At 31.0% G+C, this 23,065-nt stretch overlaps 1 protein-coding gene across 6 annotated transcripts; it reads left to right on the top strand.

Moving 5' to 3' along the window:
• Positions 1-47: 47 nt before the first annotated feature.
• On the top strand, positions 48-22,169 carry Baldspot (elongation of very long chain fatty acids protein baldspot). 6 transcript variants are annotated; one of them, XM_071891920.1, is made up of 5 exons: positions 48-128; positions 354-474; positions 576-970; positions 1,021-1,155; positions 21,766-22,169. In XM_071891920.1, exons 2-5 carry the CDS (start codon positions 406-408, stop codon positions 22,082-22,084), a joined length of 918 nt encoding a protein of 305 aa, XP_071748021.1. In that variant the 5' UTR covers positions 48-128; positions 354-405; the 3' UTR covers positions 22,085-22,169. The 6 variants fall into 6 exon arrangements, 4 of the variants coding, with proteins under 4 accessions (XP_071748021.1, XP_071748022.1, XP_040578121.1 ...); XR_005867233.2 differs by lacking the exons at positions 48-128; positions 354-474 and adding exons at positions 1,635-1,751; positions 3,035-3,078 and having other exon boundaries at positions 481-970; XM_071891921.1 differs by lacking the exon at positions 354-474 and having other exon boundaries at positions 49-128.
• The last annotated feature ends 896 nt before the right edge of the window (positions 22,170-23,065 follow it).

The raw sequence follows: 23,065 nt of genomic DNA, 5'->3' as shown, positions 1-23,065 counted from the left end.
TCTTGTTCTTGTCTTTATCATCTTAGTAATATTTTTGTTGTATACGAATAAACTTTAAGTTGATTCACTTATCTTATATCGGAAAAAAATATATCGTTTAATTGAATAATAAATAACAGTTATTATAGGTAACAATTGTACATTTAATAAAAAATTGAATCTTACTTCAGCATAAATTTGCTCAGTAAACACCAAAACAAAATTTAATTAAATTAATTAATTATAATCATTGATTTAAATAAAGTCAAGTTTCTTATTTTGTATGATTAACGGACTGAAAATTACTAATTACTTAAAATTTCATCCTTAAAAATGCATTAACAAAACAGACTGATATTTTTTATATCATACAGCTAATGGTGAAAATATAAAAGGAAAGCTTCTTTCAAAAATATATAAAGTAAAATGAACCATTTTTTGGTAAAAGGGAGGATACAAAAAGAAGAACTACCGCTACTTTGGAAGAATTATTCAGTTATATTTTATTTTTATTAACAACAATAATGAAGATATCGTCCATAAATAATAATGGAGCGTTAGTTCCAAACTATTCCTACATTTTCCATTTTGAACAGGAATTTGAGCATAGTGATGTGAAAGATTGGATGGAACAAAATTGGAGTAGAGTATGTCTTTTAGCATCATCCGTTTATATGATTATCATTTTTGGAGGGCAATATATTATGTCAGCCAGAGAACGATTTGAAATGCAAAATGTTTTAACTTTTTGGAACATTTTTCTGGCTCTTTTTAGCCTGATGGGATTCTCTCGAACGCTCCCCGAACTTTTTCATGTACTGTTTAGTTCCCGTGGTGATGGTCTTTATCATTCTCTTTGTATACCGAGCTTTATTGAAAAGGATCGAGTTTCTGGATTTTGGTCACTTATGTTTGTTATTTCCAAAGTTCCAGAACTGGGAGATACTCTTTTTATAATACTTCGTAAACAAAGATTGATTTTTCTTCATTGGTATGTATTCCAATATTCATCTTACTTGTTTAATCGAGGCTATATTGTAGGTATCATCACGTTACAGTGCTACTTTATTCTTGGTATTCTTACTCTGAATATACAGCTGTCGCTCGATGGTTTATTGTAATGAACTATCTTGTACATTCTCTCATGTACTCATATTACACTTTTAAAACGCTCAAGTAAGTTATATATATTATCATTTAGATAAATCATCATTAATTTATATTTTGGGGGACTATGCAAAGCAGTTTGTACGTTCACCAAATACAAATCTGATTAGGAGGAAGGATAATAACTGAGACCAGAATCAGTTTTAGCGTCTTTTATTTGTTTAAGTATCCTTGAGAATTTTATTTCTAATATAATTTATTGAAAAAATAAGATGCAGACCCTGTCAGTATTTTTTTTTTCTAGAACTTTTTACAAAAAAATATTTTTTTCAATCAATTACCAAAACAAATGGAAGTGCAGGGCACTTGTGGCTGCATAGCTTTTGAAAGTATCAACTTCAGCTCAAAGTGATTTTATAAGAAAATGTTTCTGCGTATGCTTTATCATCTCCAGATGTTGGTATAATAGAGCAGATTTATTCTACTTTGATTTTTATTTGTCTTCTATCAAAGGATTTCTATGCTTATGAAATGTTGTTTTTTTTTAGATTTGGTCAATGTTTCTCTAGTCTGATGTTATTAATTAAAATTATGATTATTATTTGACATTGCAATAACTTGATTGTCTCATTGGTAAACACTGAATTATCATGATCCTACATAGTGTGAGTTAATATCATTATTTTGAATTTTAAATTTATTTTTTCTCTTAGAAATTCTAACAGGTTAATATAAAAATATATAAATAGTTGAATGGACTTAGATACATTTAAAAAAATGTACATAATTCTTTTTAATTTAAAATAAAGAATATTTATCATTATAAGATCGATAAAATAAACATCAATAAAAGTTAAATATGTTATATTCAAGCAGAAGCAGAGGGAAGAAATGACTGCCAACGTTAGTCATTCAATAAGTGAATTATAATTCAATTCACAACCGAAAAAACTTGTTTTTTTTAGCAATTAGTGTAATTCATCACTGGACAATAATTTAATACACCCGCTATACACGTAATGGTATTGGAAGTAAAAAAGTAAACAAAATTTCTTTTGTTCTTCACTTCTTCCTTTCAAACAAACCTCCTGCAGTAGTCTGGTAGTCTACTATGTAAAATTTTACCCCATAAGGTAGAGAAGGTTTGACTCCCTAAAATTAATCAAGACATTTAGAATAGGGAAATTTCTTTTGTCAGTCTGACCTCCCCCCCCCTCAAGTTGGGTTTGGCCTCCAGACCCTCCTGAAATTAGCATCAGTACGGTTTATTTGACCCCATAACATACATGGACAAACTTGCACTAATGTATATTACTACGTCAGGACATCATAAAGTCCAATACCATTGGCCATTCAGAAGGTTGTCTAACTTTGGAGGAACCTGCATTACAAAAAGCATATCTCTATTTATTGCGATATATATTAGTAAGGCGTCAAAGAGGAGCCCGTACGGCATATCCTCTTACTTCTTTACACAAATACTATCTTGCTAGCTTTGTATATAAATCTGCCTAAATACCTAAGGATCTTCAACATTGATACTATATGTTTTACCTCATTACTACTGTGAACTTTACGTGATTCTACTTTAAATGAATATAATTCGCCACTAAATATCTAATAGATTTAAGGATGTAATATTGTTTTAACCTTGTGGATGCATACTTCAACTTTATCCGACCACTTTACTCATTGTTAAAATCAGAACTGATTAACTTCGATGTAAGTAATGTAAGATGCTAGTATTTCCGAAAAATACTAATTTTCTATCTATCTTAATAAATAAGGACCAAATTCATGAAATTTCAAAATTCGATTAAGAAAGTATCTAACTAATGCTTTAACTCTGCATTTGCCTATATTTTTTTATTCCAATCGTGTACATAAAATGTATGTACAAATGATCATTCATATAATTGATAATTATTTATGTTTGGTGTTCTTTCAGACTGTTGCTTCCACATGAAACATCGCCCAACAATATTGGACAAAGTAATTAAACACTTATATATTTAACTATACTCGGAAACAACGTTTCTTTATTGCTTCTATTACATGATAACAATGACTCTACTTTTTAAACCTAAGACGACAACGTACAATACTTATTAATGAAAAGAAAAAAAAATTGCAAATGTGTGTAATATTTAAAAAATACTACTTTGCCCAAAGGTTGTCTCTTTAAACAACTCTTCAAATACGATAATTCAATAGAGGATCCATGTTGGATGAATTAATTTATGTTTCAAATGAATCTCTAAGCATGAAAATTCCGTCAACGCTTCATCAAATAAAACCAAATGAAGCCTTGTAACAACATTAAGTAAGGAGCTCTTACTACAAAAATTCGTGGACTGAATAGATGCAAGTTCCCTTGCATGTTTCAACTCTGCTTCTCGTTCATCTTTAACTTATTTTACTATAATCAACTTTATAGCTCTTTTTGATTCCTTAAACAGCTTAATATACTTGTTTTCGAGACCACTGTGTTCATCTACAACGTCCTGAGCAATCTCCAAACTTACTGCGTGACAAAATCAAAAAACAACAACTACAAGCTTATTTTATAATATATATTGATAAAGTAAAAACGAATATCTTTATTAGGATATAGAGCAGCTATCTATTCAATGTAGCCGCTATCTGCGGCCAAACCCCGCTCAATGCGGATAAGAAACCGAGAACAGGCATTTTGGATCTGCGCTGCTTTTATCTCACTGAATTTCTCCTTGATGCAGGTGATGAGAGACTGCTTGGTGTTATGGGAAACGCGGTTGGTCATGTTCTCCACGTAGGACCAGACAAAGTAGTCCAACTGGTTGAAATCCGGTGATGAGGGAGGCCAAGAGGAGAAGGGTACGAACGCAAAAGCATAGATTTTCAGCCATTCTTGCGTCCGCTTAGCTTTGTGGACCGGAGCCGAGTCCTGCTACCACGTCCACGGCCTGTCTCAAAGATGTGGTACGGCATGACATGCCCCTCACTTCACACGATCCCAAAGACCATGACAGTGGCCAGAAACTTGATCTTCATGACCATGGGGACGTCCCGGACAACCCTGGTGCTTTTTTCCTCCTTCTTCTTCCTGTCAACAACGCCCATCGGGTCTGATGACTCCTCCAGCTGCTTCCTGAGACTTCTTACCGTTCTAACTGGCATTGGCAAATGGCCAGAGATGTCAGCACTGCTTAATTTCATGTGATAACTTAGCATAATTTGAATAGCAGCGCACCTATAAGCTCTCTCATTGAACATAATGATTTTTCTTGGCCACTTAAAATGATGCTATCGCTACAAGTGGTGAACAATAGCTGAAACCTATGACCCGGAAAAAATGTTAACACCAAAAACAGACGGATCAGACATCAGCTGATGGAGTAATGTCGTCCTTAAAATGCGTCAGATTTTGTCCATGCATCCTGTATTGCGCAATTTTATTGGGTAACCTCTAATTAACAACACCTAATAAGTCAATTAACCGACCAATTGGATGGTAATAATCATCCCTTAATCTAATTTAACTTTCTAGATTATTAAATGCCTCTATAAAAACTCCTTATGTTTGCTCAAAACAGCAAGACTAGCTTTTTAGTCGAAGCCATACCACAATAAATAAATTTTTAACAGAACATAATTAATGGAATGCTCGGGTATATAACACCACACATACATATAAAGAATAATAAGAAACAATACTTAATTAAATGAACACGTCAACAAATAGCTAAATTCTAAATGAAACTGATGTAATTGTAAATTAAATTGCTTTCTCGACCCGACGATAATCCTCAGGGACTACGAGTTCCAATTTAAGACTACAATCCAATGAAATCATCACTAATTTGTTAATATTCGGCTCGAATGTCCATATGTTGCTCAACATGAAACACCGTCCAACAATATGGGACAAAGTAATTCAGCACTGATGTATTTAATTTCACTATAGAACAACGTATCTTTATTGCCTCTATTACATGATAATAATGACTCTACTTTTTATACAAAATATAACAACGTACAATACATATTAAGGAGAAAATACAAATACAAAAATATTTACACAAGAGAGAATAGCATTAAAATCAATTATGTAAATCGGTTGAGTTGTTAGGCTAGCCTGTTAATTTGTAATTAGTGGGATACAGAAGAAATTTTCTTTTCCTTAGTGGTTGTCATTATTATTTAATTCTTGAGTAGTGACCATCCTTTCCTGAATAGATTCAATTATATTAAAAACTTGTTTCAACGTTTGTATGTTCATAAAAGACAGAGCGTTAACCTGAAAATTTGTTACAGAGTTCAAATTGTAAGTCATTGTTGAACTCAGAGTATAATTGGGGATCAACGCCGGAATAATTCTAGAAAATATCCTTGTTTATATCCTTTTCTCCTTCCTCTCTTGTCACAACTGATTATAGCTGATCTAATGAAACCTCGAGTATTTTATTCTTTCTCTTCTCCAAAACATTATTTTTATTGTTAGTGTTAAATGTTGATTTTTTGGGGTTTTTTTTTTAACATGCCCATTCTATACTAGATTTTCATCTTTGATAATAATAATTAATATAGATTAAGCAGATCGTATTGAAATCGAACTGAACAAAATTAAAATTTATATGATTGCAATATTTGACTGAATCAAATTTATTATATGGCAAGAAACGTCTTCCCTTATATATTATCAGATGCTTACATATTCACCATCAATCCTTTTTTTTAAATTATATATTGAAATGTCAATTTTACGATGAAGTATTAAAATGATAAATAAATATTTCATAATATTCTATTTTCTGATTTTCATTTAACTTTTTATATTTTCAAAGTATTGTTTATGCTTTCACCAGTTTAATTGCTTACAATATGTTCTGAATAGTAAGATTGAAAAAATTCGTTTTATTATAAATATATTGCTAATGCATGAAATTTTTGTTGAATACCCTGACACAAAAGAATCTAGTTGTAACAACTATGATGAATGATACATTTTATAATTAAAATATTAAAGAAGCCCATTAAGGAAATTTTTTTTATTTGTGGGATATACAAAGAATATTTAAAGCAGGATAGTGAAGTTTATCCTTTTTTCTTGTCATTTCCACCAACTCAAGCCTCAAGTACATTATTGTCTATTGCCTTTTTTATTATGTTTGATTGAGTGCGTTCAACATTGAGTAAATATCATTATTAATAATCATGTGCTGCAAAATTGGGAGATAATCCCACTCTGGAAGATCAATGAATAATTTGAATCCATTATGTTTCACCGATTTTTAAGGATCAACATGGAGATTGGACGTAAAAAGACTAGGAAGCCTTTCTTTATGGGTCAACATATTTCATTCTTTCACCAAATGGCGAATGGAAACCTATTCAGAATCGTAAGTCGAAAGATGGATTGACCATAGTAAATTTTACTCCTTGCCCATTGCTCATCCCGGCATAAGACAATTTCTAAATGAAAGACATGGCATCACACTCCCAATTGTCTATTAGTTATTATAGTGAAATTATTCAAAATTTCTAAAAGAAACGTGATTCATAAAATTAATATGAATATGTGATTAGAAAAAGTCAAGTATATACAGTGTATAAATTATTTGTTGGTTCCAAATAGTAATACAAATATTTTTTAAATTGATATTTGTCTTATTGGTCATCATATTGGTTAAACTGAAGGATATACGATAAAAATATATATATATATAGATTTAATGTACAATAATGAAATTCTGAATATAGGTAATTTCAGTGATTATGGATATAAACACTCTTCATCAGAACTATATGACACTTAATTTAAAGATGAGTCTCATCTGCAACAAATAAATACAATAAAATTAAGGTATATATATTTATTTATATACTGATATAAACAATTACAGCATAATTTTTTTTAAAGTTTTTTATCTCCAAAATAAAATGCAATTAATACTTAGTACAGTTATTATAAAGGATTAAATAAATTGAAACATACGTTTAATCTACGTATAATGCATCTATGACCAGCCATAAATGCATTCTTGATAACTCTGAAAAATAAAACCATGAAAATATCTTTACATAATATAAATCGAAACTTTCAATTAAATAAGGATGCAGAGATCTATTATTAAAAAAACTAACTCTTTTTGTGTATGTCCTCCTTCACTATTTGTGACTTCCTTAGGGAATGCCCTGGGTCTTTATCGGTGAGATCCTGGATGATGTCCACCAGGCTCTAGCTGTGAGTGTCACTGCGGCGATTTAGGGCCTTTTTATGGATGTTTAAAGCCACCATCAAGAACCACAGACTCTATAAACTTATGGTAGACTCGTACAAAAAAAAATTACAATCTTCACAGAAAGGTAATTGAAAATCTCACTATTTGTCTTTCTGGCACGAATTTAAGCTACTCCAATTCACAAAAATGAAGATATAACCACTTGAAAAATGACAACAAATCTTAAACCTAGCGCAGTGTATAATCTGATGCCGCCGTAATCCTTAAGGACTCCTTTGAGACCTTTACCTAATTCCAAGTTTAAATGAATTACAAGGTTAGACCATCATGGGATCTGGCTTCACTCATTGTCTATGGAGTCACTATTGCCAGAATTTTTAATTAAATGTATTGCACCGACTGCTGGTTAATGAATACAGATTTTGACAAAATTACCGACCACTCATCTACTATGACGTTAATATTAAGATTGTGGAGAAGTCAAACATCTGTCGTATCCCATGTCCGTTCATTTGAGCAACATTTATTTCAGCGAGGGTCATCTTAGCAACATTCATTTGAGAAAGTATTCATTTGGGCAAGCTTCATTTGAGAAACGTTCATTTCAGCGACATTTCTATATTGTAAATATTATGAAATAAATTATGCAATTATAAGACATCATCATTCATCATCCACCAGAGTGGTGTTCAAAATCAAATGGGAGAAGTCTCGAAGGAGCAACTGAGGTTCTTATTGGATTTCATCTCAGAAGCGTAACCTTATGTGGAGGGATGAATTTACAAAACATATTGAGTGGGATGGCATTCAAACACTTTGATCGATGGGTCATCTAGGAGTAGGATCTTCAAAAAAGGATTTGAATTCTACGGTCATTTTCGTTGTCCAATGTTGTGACAGTAAGCCTTTGATTTATGAACCATTTTTGACTTAATTTATGTACTATTACTTGATTTAAAATTATATTACTTGTATTTAGTTCTTTCTTGAACAAGGCTTCACTGGAGTTGGGACGTGTCTTTTTGTGTGCTTTTGAGTGGATGATAGTTAAATTCTTGCGCCAAATGATGATTTTCTTTAATTGACTATTATGTTCATTGGTTTTTATAGGAGTTACGATTTATAAAATAAAATAAATTATCACATTTATTCTGAATTAGAGATAAAAAAATGCTTTAACTCTAATTTTTTTAAATTATTGACTATATAATATTAGAGCGTGTGCTGATGCAACATCAATATCATACGAATATCTACTCAGAACTCCAGGATGGTTATTTCAGTTTGACACATTCTTGTTGAATATTATATCAAATAGGGGTTTGGTTTTTATGTTTCATGGGTGCAACAAAAAATTTAATAGTTAAAGGTGTAAGATTAATGAGTAATAGCTGATATGATTCCTTTTTACTTGGATATATGTATATCGTGGCATATTAATATTAGTTGCATCTTGTAAATATAGTAATTTTATTTATCTATCGTTTTGTGCGTACTCTGTTTTACCTTTTTAGTGTGCACAGGGATCTTGGCAATAATAATACACATTTCATTACTTTAGTCCTCCATCTTTTGATTTACTTTCGTCCACAAAGGTTCCCCCTCCATGTGATGGCCGACAACTTCTGATATTTTCCTCAAAAAGTTCTTTTGTGGTATTATATATTAAAATAATTTAACACAATTTTCAAATTATACATTCATTTCTATATTCCTTTGCAGATTGCAATTCACGACAAAGGGTGTTGGGATTTTCTATAAATTTAAGATAAAAACATGTAATACGTCGAAAATAATTGTTATGATTATAAGAAAAATTTATCTGCCCATTGTTAGTCATAATAACTAAAGATAAATAAATTATCTGGCAGTATATTTTGGAGGGACATATACCAATGCTTTAATTCTACGACACACTTAAAATAAATTGAAAAAACAGAATAACACACTTAAAAATATGTTAATTTATGAATGTTATATTCAAAACTATGTCCTTTTGTTAAAAAAACATAGCCATCATAAGAGCGATATTTAATTTGTAATTTGTATGATATTAAATAATACTTAATAGAAAATTGGCAAATTTTGTGTTTATTGGTAAAAAAACACAGCCTTCGATAGAGACTATTTATAGTTTATTACCTCCTTTATGATGAACATTTCTGTTGTGTCTTAAAGGGTTAAGGAGACACAAACTATTTAAAGCAAGGAATCCAGGATGACCGAGAGAAATGAGGAAAGGAAAGACGTGGAGGAATAAAACAAAGGTTGTCTAATAGGAACAATTATATTCTTATTAATACAATAACCTACTCTGATACATAGATAAAATACACGACTATTTATAATCAAAACGAGGTAAAAGACTGTACTTTACACATATATATACATACAAGAAAATAAGAAAAGTAAAAGAACAAAAGAGAGGGAAATACGAATACATTACAATTTCTGCATTCAATGAAGCTAGCAGAGTGATATTAGAGCACCCAAAAGGACCCGTATCAACTCCCATGAAGTCTTCTTCTAAAAAGAACTAAATACAAGTAGTATAGTTTTGAATCAAGTCAAAAATGGCTCATTAATCAAAGGTTTACTTTCATTGGACAAGAAAAATGATCGGAGAACTTACATCCTCTTTTTAAAGATCCTACTCCTAGAGGACCCATCGATCGAGGTGTTTGAATGCTATCCCACTCAATGTATCTTGTAAATTCATCCTACCACATAAGCTTACGGAGTTGAGATGAAGTCCGATAAGAGCCTCAGTTGCTCCTTCGAGACTTCTCCCATTTGATTTTGAATACCACTCTGGTGTATGATGAGTGATGACGTCTAATAATAACGGTATTTATTTCATAATATTTAATATATGAAAATGTCGCTGAACTGAACGTTTCTCAAATGAAGCACGCCCAAACGAATACTTGCTCAAATGAATGTTGCTAAGATAACTCTCGCTGAAATAAATGTTGTTCAAATGAATGTACGCCGTCGTACACGTGTTATGGTATAACCTTGTATTTCTATTAAACTTGCCTAATTCCACTATTAGTTGGATTTTTTTTTTTTTTTTTTTTTTTTTGGAATATGAAGATCTACTTTGGTATACAACGGTTTCTATAAAAGTATAATATTGAAGCAATTATTTTATATTAGACACACAACCTCATCAAAGCATATTTTACTAATTTGATTGCCAAAGTTCGTATAAAACAACCGATATTTCATAGTAATCTTTATGAAAATAACAATTTAATATTTTGACTATATGGATAACACATTATATCTTGTTAAAACTCCAAACTTATGTTGTTAAGGGTATTTTAAAATAAGAATTTATTTTTTCTCAATGGTTGTATTGATACAAGTATTTAATCATCCGATTTAAGCCAGATATGTCCTGTCCGGTTCGATAACTTGTTACCAATGAGAATCCAACTTCATAATGCCCTTCTCGTAGAAGCCCTTGTTTCTATTGGTAAGAAACTGGGACAACCAATTTTCACAGGCCTATATTGAGGCCAAATTTGTACCCCCAAGTACGTTGGCCATAGACAAGAGCAGGTCGTAGTCAATGATGTGTGCGGGCAAAAGTGGTCTTGATCATGTCTTGTTGTATCTTATTCACCAATGCTAGTCACTTCTGCACGATCGTCAGCATCAAACGGTCGAGTTGCTTATAGTAGAGGGCAGAATTGAGGGGGAAAAGTTGCTTCAACCACTGTTGTTCGAGACGAACCGAAGGATTATCATCCTAGAATATATTACAATATTTTTTTTTGGTAACTTTCGATGCTTTTTTCTTTCAGGTAGAAAATAAAAAATAAAGCGAATTTCTTCATTTGAGACCTCCATACCTGACACAATAATTCATAACTCAACTCACCAACCACATTACTATACAAAAAAGTATTTGTATTATACAATCACACATTAAAAATGACTTATTGTATGATTCCATGTGGCTAATAATGAACCAAATATTCTTCCTTTAAAAAAAAGGAGTGGGAAATACAAAATTACTATTTTCTCAACTAAATATATTAGCAGCATAGATTAATTGGTAGTATTAAGAATAAGGCCATTATGATTTATATTTGTAGATAAGGCAAGTAGCTTTTGATTTATGTTAATACTAATAAGCAGTTTTTTTAGGACGTGGGATAGTACTTATAATCAAACTGAATTATGACATCATTTAATCATGGCCAACCTCCTGTTTGATTTACAAGGCTCATGGTAAAGGTTTTCAAGCACTGGTAAAATAGTTGAATTAACAATGCCGTCTCATAATCAAGAGTAATATTTTTTCCACTTAATATCCCGGGATTTTGGTAGTAGTAAAATATATTTAGAGTAGATTATCTCATATAAGAAACACTCGTTTCTTATATAATTAATAGTGGACTCTTGAAGTTAACTTCTTAGTTTGTTTAACTAATTTTAGAGAGAAACATCTATCATTCGTATATACTGTACATGAAATTTATTTGTAAGACCTTTGCATATGATAGTCTTTAAAACTTGACAATATTCGTGTATCCTCAATTTTTATCCTTGCATTTTCATATCTACAAACAAGAAAAAAATTAAATTACATAACAAATTTACATTGAATAGAGAATTGTTCAGGTATAATGATTAAAAAAGGTAAACCAATTTTTAAATAAGGTTTTTAAAGATGTAAAAGATGGGGAAAGAAAATACAAGTAGTAGAGCAAAATGTTTCTTTCGGCGGGTTTGTTGTATCAAGTGACAAAGTGTGACCTACTCCATAATTGATTGACGTATTAAATCGATCCCTCCTTCAATGTCATCCTTCCATCGATCATTTCTTGGATTAGTTAACCTACTAAGAATTTTTATCCTCATCTATCTCACCCATGGAAACTACTACGCAATCCATCAAAAAACAATGTTTCATTCCAATGGTTAAAGGTACACAAAAAAGCTTTAAATGAGAATACAAATCACAAATCCTGATTGCCCCATTCTTAACCATTTTTATCCAGTTCCCTAGGACCTTAATGACATATCTATAACAATAAATAGATATTTGTTTCACTTTAGCGCAGACACCACGCGAAGGTCGATTGTAACTAGTACAAAATGGCAGCAGATTCCTTATTAATGCATTATCACGTTATGGATTATGCAGATTGGAATATATCGCTATCCAATTAGTAATCCTTCTATGAATATTTTATTTTCAGCGAATAAGATTTCGAATCATTACAATGATAAACTGTTTGGGAATATCTTGAATGGTAAAAATATGGATGTTACCCATTTCAGAGTCTGTTTGGTCTATGATGTCATCTCTAAATTATAACTTCAATGAATGTCGCACTTTCTTATAGGAATATAACTTGAAAAATAACACGCTAACACCAAAAGAGTACAGCCTATCTTATAGCTAAATAGTCGTAACCTCTTCTGATCTGAACTCACGAAGGCTGAAGGGATCCAAGCTATTACTAGAGCTAGTTATTTTCTGAAGGAGCTTGCTAAACTACTTTTACTGAATTTTTTATTTATTGTTGACTTCAGAGACTTATAATTCGTCTAAATGATGTAAAGCATCTAAGATATTATTTTGCCGTTTTCTTTATTGAAAATTAACCTCCATATTATGTTTAATTGAGTATAGGACATCTGTAGGAGAGGATTGAAGATAAGAAGAAAAGGGGTTGAAGACAGGAAAAAAAGATGTAAAAATTTATTCTGGTACCAGATAGCATACAAAGAGAGTTTCTGTTCACAAACTATTAGTTTGGGAAGGCATTGTTAGCGATACTACTGTTTTCGTGTTAACATGGTATTATAATTATCATTCTGGTCTTCCTTATTTAATTTAATAATAAAACAATTTATGTTTTTAATACAATCATATAAAGAATTGTTTACTTTATTAGATTAATTCTAAAGGTAGATGCTGTACTTATAATGTATATTTATGTTTGATTGTTTGCTAATATATATACACTTTTATTAGTGATATTACGATAGATTGAGGGAATTTATTAATCTACATGGGTCACATTTTAGTTTGAGAAGCTCCGGTTAATTTGATCGGCTTGCAGTAACATTGAAGTCCTCTCCAGTCAACCTCAAACAATCAGGCACCACATCGTCCAAATAAGCCGACCCTAAGTCGCCCCCATAAGCCGACACCACGTCGCCCTCAATGACACGAAGTAAAATTTATACATTTACCCAGGATAAATAATCTCCTAACTACTATTACCAAAAAAAATCCTTTAGACAACTAACCCTGCTATGTTTTTCTGATTCTAACAGAAAAAGTTATTATGGAGAAATATCACACAAATAATTTTATAAGAGTCGTTGAGGGCAAATCTTGAAACTTCCAACTTCGTCTTGAAAATCAAGAGAATTGCCCCAAGTCTTGAAATTAATTGAATCACTCAATATCTGATTCACGGTTGATTGCTCTCTCCAGACTCTGACTGTAGCCAAGGATTCTATGGTATACTTATATTGTCCGTCTTTAACTCTGCGAACGACGACAACTACCCTTCCCTCATGTTTTATGAAATTTGAGGGATATAGTCATTGTTGACTCACCAAAAACCAAATGTTTTGTAAAAGTATGGTATCGTTATTTTCAGTCGAATGTATCTTGTAATACCCCCGACTTATTGTAATTCGTTGACATCCTTAAACAATTATTGAATGATGATATCCTCATCCAAAGATGTCGAGTAAAGAAGCTGTTTCACAAAGGATAATGTATTAATCAATGATTAAACCGATAAATAATACATATGTTAAAAAAAATATATAAGATTTTTTTTTTGTGTATAATAGTGAAATTGTTATACTTTATGTACATTAGTATTTATGAAAATCATTAGTATTTTGGACATGTTAAAAAATGAACAGAATATCAACATGGTTACCGTAGCAGTTTGAAGAATGATTTAAAGGAAAGCAGCTTAGTTGCTATAACTTTACATTTGATAACCTACAAACAGCTGTGTTGAGGGGAGAAGGAAATACACAATGACATTGGCAAGAATTACTCTCATGTCGATTTTCAATTAAACTTTGAGTCCCACATTTCCGCAACAAATAAGGTTACTCTATGTCTTTTATGGGCACGCATATATGTTCAAACTGGGACTACATTGTGGGCCAAGAGAGAGAAGTTTAGTATCCTTGGAGTATTATATTATATCTTATTTACATGTTATAATAAATATATTATTATTATAATTACGATAATAATACCTATTCGCCATTCCGAAAAAGTATAATTTATTTGCGCAATGAAACTGTCAGTTATGCAGTTGCCATTCGTAATTCTCCTTACCACATAATTTATCATCATTTTCCTAAGAATCCCTTAGGAAAATACCCTAGAACTTGAGAGAATCATCTTGAGGAAAATGCTTATAAAAGGTGAATTGCTGGGACTATTTTTAAAAAGAAAGTTGAAAGAAGATGCTATCCCTTCCAGAGGTCTCATACTTGAAGAAGGATTTGAGCAAGGTCCAAGGAAAAAGAAAAGATTTAAGATTCTAATGAAATATATTTGGAGACATTAAACAAATCATCCGAAACCAACGTAAAATCAAGCATTTGTTAGAAAAGGAAGATTCTAATGAAATATATTTGGAGACATTTGATAAATCATCCAATATCATATATAGATTATTAATGTAATTTTAAGGAAGCGATGAAAGGAGAACTGGAAAAGAGATTTACTAAATCTCAATTTAAACTCATTATTAGTTGGAAGAGGTTTGGAAAATGTAATGAGGAGGAGATTGTTAAAGGAATTATACTGAAGTCTCTTTCCTCAAAAGCATACCGTTTCATTCAATCCAGTGGTCTACTTCCGGTTCCTAGTGTAACGACCCTCAAACGGTGGATCCAAAATTTTAAAACAGCTCCTTGTATACAATTATCCCTCAACAAATCAAATCCAACAAAACTCCAAATGGAAACTTAGCTGTCTTGTGTTTTGATGAGTTGAAGCTTTCGACCAATATTAAAAAAGGGCTTTGGATATGTCTATGGAGTAAATTTGGATGTAAAAAAAGAATATTCTCCAAGCCATAATAAATGTGATTAGAACAATGAAGCAAATTAAGAGAAATAAAAATGGTGAAGTGGTGTTACTTAAGTCATCTGCTTTGAAACCCTAACAAACAAGCATAAGTATATCTCCAAAATCTTTGATATGATTGTATAAATAAATAAATAATTAAATTGGCCTTCCATATATATTGACATCTCGTTTAAATCAAGATTGTCTTGGAAACTTTTTTTCAAGAATAAGATCTATTAGACGAATCCACTATCATCCAATTGCTGAAGGAGACCAATATTTTCTTTCTATGTTTCCACAAATTACAGGTTGTAGTATCACCAATGCACTAATGTATATATACGAATTCTGCATCTCATTTAGGTCTATTTTGAGCGAAGCAGATTCAAAATATAACATAGAATTTTATCAAGACTTTGATGATATAATTTATAAATAAATAATTATGTAAATACAATAGAACAACCATCTAATGACTTACATCTTCCTAAAATCTGTGAAGATAAAGACTTATTTATGTTGCTGGATTTGTGACCAAATTGTTACATTAAAAATTTCCCCCTCTGGTGTGTTGTACTTCCATCATCCATCTTCCTCCAAATCCATGGCTTAAAACATTGTCAAGAGAGGGACTGCTTCAACCATTGGAATCTTTTTTGCAACTTTGCAAAATAATACAGAAAAATTTAGGAGCGAAGTTTTCTTCTTGTGTCAAATCCACAAAGAGTCAATATTGAACTGTTTGACAGTGGATTAATCAGTTCTATTTCCATAAAGTATTTGTTTTACGATACTTAAGTTTGATTAAATCATTACATAACAATGCATATTATGATTTTTTTTTAAATTCATGATCCCTAGTATATGTAATTATGTTGTACTTTATCACAATGACCTATTCTTAATGCCTGGAGTGACGAAGTAACACGATCTTTTGTTGGATTGATCTCCACACATTCTCTAAGGAATATTCATCTAGTATCTTTTATTTGATGAATAATACTTATAATAATTTATAGCCATCCTAACAAATGACAGTCAATACAAATCCCTTATAAGTAATTACAATATATATGGATTGAATATATTGTTCTTGAATTGAATGATAGGATTGTTGATTACTGAAGAGTTAATACAGAATAAGTTATAACTAATAAGCCTTCAATTTAATTTTCCTAATGGATTTGAGTGAAATCTGACAATCTTCTTCGTTCCTTGCAGTAGTGCACTATAGCAAAATGATCCTTTGTAGAAACTAAGACTTAACTTCATATGTTTCACTACGACGTGGAAGATGCTCAATATGTTTATATGTATTTTAATAAAATGAAGACCTTGTCAAAATGTACACTAAATAATGTAGATTTTTTCTTTTTTTATAAGATGGAAAATGTAAGCAAAACACGCAACTACTTATACATTTTGACGTAACTATTAAAAGGGTCGTGGGAGTCAAACATCAGTTGTGAACTCGTATAACCTTTTATTTCTATTAACCTTGTTGATTCTAAACTTTTTTTGTTAGTCCAACAAAGACTTTTTATCATAAGTATTGTCATAACTTTCCAACCAAGGTTGTACAGCGAAGAATGGTTACAATATTAATCCAGTATCTCACTCATTTTTTACCAATTTTGAACGACTTACCAATTATCCAAAATTGAAGAAAATTATTCAGTTCTGGATCATTAGTGTGCCGAAACGGCATTGCTCTCAATAAAAGGATAGGATATAGATCTTTGATATCATAATATTAAATTGTCATCATCCAGAAAAAAAAAAAGAGACAACCCAAACTGTGTAAATGTATAATTATGAACTTCCGAATTTTGATTAAAAATGAAAAAAAAAAAAAAATGATGCGGAATTTAAAAATGAAAAAATAAGTTAATTTTATAGCTTGTAGTCTTTGTCATTATAGGATAAAATTAAAAAAAATATTTCCATCTGTATTATATGTAATGCGTATATTACGGTAGTTAATTTTTTTTAAATGTATTCATTCTAAGATAAATAGTACCTACAGTTCCAATATTACTTACTATATTATGAACATTTATGAATAAGATTTATAAAATGTGCGGTCAAACTAATATAGGGGGTTCTGTTACAGGAAATATGGTATGAGTGGTTGGGTGTTTTGTAAAAATCTGCCTTTCTTAAAAAGAAGTTGGTACGATACATCAAATTGAAAATTCGAGTAATATTGTGTCATACACTATGATTAGTTGCGCATTTTGTCAAAATTTGTGTGTTTTGCCCAGCAGTTGGTACAATATATCAAATAGAAAATTCTAGCAAGTCCAATTACAGGATGGTCTAACCTTGTATTTCTATTAACCACGGGTAACATGCATATAGAGAGGCGACTTTAGCTGAGCTAGGAAAAATAGAGATGCATGGAATAATTGAATCAGTTGAGATGCCAATAGAATGAACAAGTCCTATGCAAAATGTGCCTAAGAAGACTCTGGGTGAGATGAGAATTGTGTTGGATTATAAAGGCTTGAACAAATTTGTAGATAGGTCAATTCATCTTTTTCCTACACCAGTTTTTTCACCAGCTAACTTTATTGTATATTCAGCGTAACTTTTCAATTTTTATGTATTAAAATGAAGGAGGGAAGAGAATAGAAAAAATGAAAAATACCTCTGAAGAAGAAGTGAAGGTGCTACTTTCATTTCTTCTGAGAGTCCAATTTTTTCTTTTTTGTGTTTCGTGGTATCATTCTGGTAATAAGTGAAGTGTAATTAGAACATAAACATGTTTTCATGTTTTATCAGTACTAAATAACAAAATGAAATAGGTAAATATATGGGAGACTACAAGAACAAGTTTCAATTTTCTGGACTATCGGGTTTTCCCTTTGAATTTTATCGAACCCTCAATAAGCTATTATCCGAAGTCTTATAAAAAGTCTAAGGTGAAATTTTTTCTTACTGGTGTTGTGTCTTTGTTAATAAATACTGGTATCAGTACACTTATCCCCAAAAGGGGCAAAAATCCTCTCAAACTTGTCAACAACAGAGCTATCATACTTCTCGACACATCGTATAAGATCATCACTGGACTCCTTATCAAAAGAAATAACTTGACTATCTATCGAATCATACCTCCAGCACAGACGGCCTCAAGAAAGAGCAGTAAGCAGAAGACCGTCCAAGATCCTTTCAAGACGCTATCGAAATAGCATAGTCAAATGAACAAACTTTGATCCCTTGCTAGTCGATTTCGAAAAAAACATTTAATTCGATTAATAATGAATTCATAATAAGCCAATTATACAGTAGTGGTCTTCCTCCTACATTCATCAGTATGATATCTTGTGTCCTTAGAAATTCTTTCTCAAGACTTGATTTACCAAATGTAAGGGGCAAGTTTTAATAGAAGGGGGATGCAAACAATTTGATATTCTCGCTTCTTTGTTGTTTCTGATTGCCAATAACGATCTTTACTGCAGAATCGATTCGAACCATCTTGTGAAAGGCCTAAAAATTAATAATAAATCATTTAAGACACTTTTATATGTTCATGCCACAATTTTACGACAGGATCTCAAAGTGAAATCCAAATCTCATTAATAAATGTTATGGATGAACTAGCCGAATTCGAAGGAATATGAGGATTGAAATTAAACATAATTAAAACAGAATTAGTCACCTCTCTAATGAACGAACTCGAAACGTAATTTCCCAAAACCTTCAGCATATATCCTCAAGCACTCTCCTTGGCTTTGTGGTGTCTTCGATATTCCAAGAACATGCCATTAAAGATAATTACGGAAAAAAATGTAGAGACATTAACAAAGGAAGTCAACCGATACATTTCATTCAATATTTAAAAAAAAACAACTCCAAATCTGTGACTAATGACTCCATCTCTTGAGATACACACTATTTTCCAAAAACCTATGCAAGAAAATATACTGTTCCATGAAATACCTTGTCTGGGGAGACAAACGGTAATTTGTTTCCAATTACTACCTTATTACCTCACTTAATATCTGGGTACTTGGTTCAGTTGACAGAGAAGTATTATGGAAAAATCTAACCCTTAGTTGGCTAAAAAGACTGAAAAGCGAAGACTTTGGGGAAAAAGAATCGAATACGCGTTCGAAAGATACGAATGAATTCTCAGACATAATATTTTCTGGAACGATCAAAGTTTTCAAATACCTTAGGAATTAATGGTATAGAATGGAAGTTTTTTGGAAAAGTTCAATCGTTGGTACTCTCATTGACGTAGGTCGTGATGAACAACTCAACTTTAACACACGTTTTAGAACTGTCGATCAGTACTATATGGAACATTCCCTTAATTTAATCAGTTGAGCTGAACAGATTCTCCAGAAACATTGGAAATTGGATTCTCCACACAGGGTAACTTCCATGAATCGTGCTGGTAATTTCCTACAACAAAGTCCACCAATCCCCTGTTTTATAGGAATTGGTTCAGTGGAAAAGAAAAAACTAAAATTATCATAACCAAAAAGAAAAAAATCAGCGTCAAGCTTGTTGGTGTCAAATCCCTGAAAGAAGCAATCAATCCAATAATAATACACTGATCCCTCTTTAAAACATGTCACAGAAGTATTTTAGGTGCAACCTGGCGATATCGTCGATATACACCAGCCAGTCAAATAAAACGGAACAGGGATGTTTTTCCTGTAATCTTGTTCGACATATTTTCATTTCTGTGTTCGAGGTAGACCTCTATTGCTGATGGTGAAGAGTATCATTACCAATAATTTTAACCTAAATCTCTAGGCGTCAGACTGGCTCATTGCTCTTACAATGAGAGGAGAGAATGATTTTAAAGTGGAGCAAAGATCTTCCCAATTGTTTACGCTTGTAAAAAAAGGACTCCTCTTCCTGCTGCTCTAAACAAAACAATCGCAAGATATATATACACAATGGACTTTTAAACTATACAAATTTTATATAAATAACTAATAAAAGGGACTGCTACCCCCATCATTTGGATAGCTTTTAAATCGTTTTTTTTTTTTTAAAGAGCTGGAGAAAACTTTGTTTTTATTTATTTGATTTTGCAATTTAAATTATTGATCTTTTAGTGGGAATTTTGTATATGTTAAAGAATAATAAATGATGTAAGAAAAAAAAGAAAAAGATATATCTCCACAATGAAGGATCCCACCATTAAAGGAGATGAGACAAAGATCTTGCTCCAAAGGGACGAAATCCATGAACATCAAGGGGTACTCTAAGTTGTTTAAAGGAAAATATAGGAATTCATTTAAACAATGGATGGATATATAACCCAGAAATACTCACCAACTCAATTCAAACTTTTCTCCCTCATAGTCATTACGTTACTTACCCTGTGAAGTTTTTGGGCGATTCAAATTCCCAGTTACTAAAGAAAAAAGTAAAGATAAAAGAAATTGAGGGATAAGACATCTACACCCTGAACAACTACTCTCCCCCTGCTCATTAACCACCAAAAAAGTACTCCTTAGCATTTCCCTCCTGGAGCCATCTACCAACAGAACACTTTAGTCATTAAAGTTATTAATATCAAAAATAAATTTTTAAATAGGTTAATTATATCAAATTTTTAATATATGTATTATTTCAACATTACCAAAGTCAAATAGAATCATCTCAACTTTTCTCAAGTAATATCTCGGGTATATTCGTGTTGGAAAGTTTCTAAATACTGAAGTAGACGTATATCACTCATATCTTATATTTGATATTATAGATGTATATCATTCATATCTCATATTTATTGACATGCATGTATGTATTAAAACCTTATATTCCGATTATTAGAAGAGACGGATAGCGTAGAATATCCAACTTTGTACCCCTATGATTAGAATCTTTGAAGGTCCTAGATATTAATTGACAAATGTATTATCACTAGAGGTGGTGAATAGGATTCTAGACTTTTGACTCAATTTTGAATTGAGTTCATATATTTGAAGACTTTACGACTCGATTAGATCTCAATTTCAACTCCCGACGCGAATTTTACTGTAAAGTTAATTTATACTAATGGAATAATATAATAATTATGTTATCTTCCTCTTAAAAAAAATAACACCTAATATATAGATATATATATAATTCATGATATAAATATTAGCTAAATTGCGGTGAGCACAAAATCTAAAAATATATATATGTTGGTAAGTAGCAAATTATGAATACTCTTTTCAAAATTCTAACATATCAGTGAAAAAAGAACACTATAATTTAAAGTTATCTCTCTCAGCAGATATGTTTTTCTCAAAGTTATCATATTTTTATGACATTCTTCGTGGCATAAGTTTTATAAGTTAATTTTTCTTTCAATAAAGATGTTTCATAAAAACAAACAAAATATATTGTGTTTTGATTTTTTTATAGATTTCGTGTACCTCGTCAAATCTCGATGACCATCACATTCTTGCAATTAGTACAAATGATATTTGGTTGTATAATAAATATTTCGACATATCAAATTAAGTTATCTGGAAAAAGTTGTCAAGTTTCTTATCAAAATATTAAATTCTCTCTCCTTATGTATGCATCATATTTTTTTCTTTTTGTTAAATTTTTTGTTGATTCATACATAATATTTGACAAAAGGAAGAAACCCCAGAAAATTAATATGATTGAAGAAAAAAATAACAGTCGTGATAATATAAATTCTTATTTATCAGTTGAGAATAAAAAAATTTCATAGAATATTTGCAAAAAAAATTATTTTTTAATTTATGTCATTGCCTCAATTTTGAAATATATAAACTTTTTAATATGATCAACATAAATATTTCTTTTGTATTTATTGTCAATACGATATCATTTACGTTTAAAAAATTATAGTATACATATTTAGAGTTGTAGAAATACAAACTGGAAGTATGCTAAAAATAAACTTAAAAATGAAATGGTAACACTTAAGATTAATAGAAATACAAGGTTATACCAAAACTTCTATACGACTGATGTTTGACTTCCACCACGCTTTTAATAGTGACGACATAGTAGATGAGTGGTTGAGTGTTTTGTCAAAATCTGACCTGTCTTGCCCAGCAGTTGGTACAAAACATCAGATTGAAAATTCTATAAAGCCCCAATACATGATGGTCTAACCTTGTATTTCTATTAAGCTCGGGTAACACTAAATATTTGGAAGAATGTTTGCGAGAAGAGAAGTTTATTTATCATGAGCAGCTGTTAGTGGACGAGGAAGGAAATATAAATTAAATACAATTTCCACTCCGTATTTGACATGGACATAAGCAGGAATTACTTAAATTTTAAAAGGGTGAGAAGGAAATACATAAAGAAAGCATGAAATTCACTAAACTAAAATACAAAAAAATATTTCTTGACAGTTTTAAAAACAAAAATCAATATATTAAAAATTAGAACGTCACTTAAGGAAATTATTAAAATTAGCGTGTTAAAATCATTGTAAGAGTGTTTTTTTAATAAAGTATATTTTTCTAATAATAAAAACATTATAAGAGAATATTCTATTATTATCAGTACGTTTCCCACCCAACAAAAAGTTGGGAGATGGTTTTCAAATTGTTTTCTAATATCCTCATTTTAGACAATTATTATTTTGAGATCACTTTTGTGAACAATAATAATTTTCAAAAGCATAGTTTTTATTTAGCAAATAGTATTTGTCCCGAATAACATCTGCAAGAAAGGA

This window comes from Lepeophtheirus salmonis, chromosome 12 (assembly GCF_016086655.4).
Source record: "Lepeophtheirus salmonis chromosome 12, UVic_Lsal_1.4, whole genome shotgun sequence".
Lineage (NCBI taxonomy): Eukaryota > Metazoa > Arthropoda > Copepoda > Siphonostomatoida > Caligidae > Lepeophtheirus > Lepeophtheirus salmonis.
Note: the sequence above shows the minus strand (reverse complement) of the source record. Positions and strands in the feature narration are given on the sequence as shown.

Excerpts from the sequence above, each read along its gene's own strand:
- Baldspot (XM_071891919.1), top strand. The coding sequence starts at position 504 with ATGAAGATATCGTCCATAAATAATAATGGAGCGTTAGTTCCAAACTAT. Across the intron at positions 971-1,020 it reads AGATTGATTTTTCTTCATTG|GTATCATCACGTTACAGTGC; the intron begins GTATGTATTCCA and ends GCTATATTGTAG. Across the intron at positions 1,156-21,765 it reads TACACTTTTAAAACGCTCAA|ATTTCGTGTACCTCGTCAAA; the intron begins GTAAGTTATATA and ends ATTTTTTTATAG.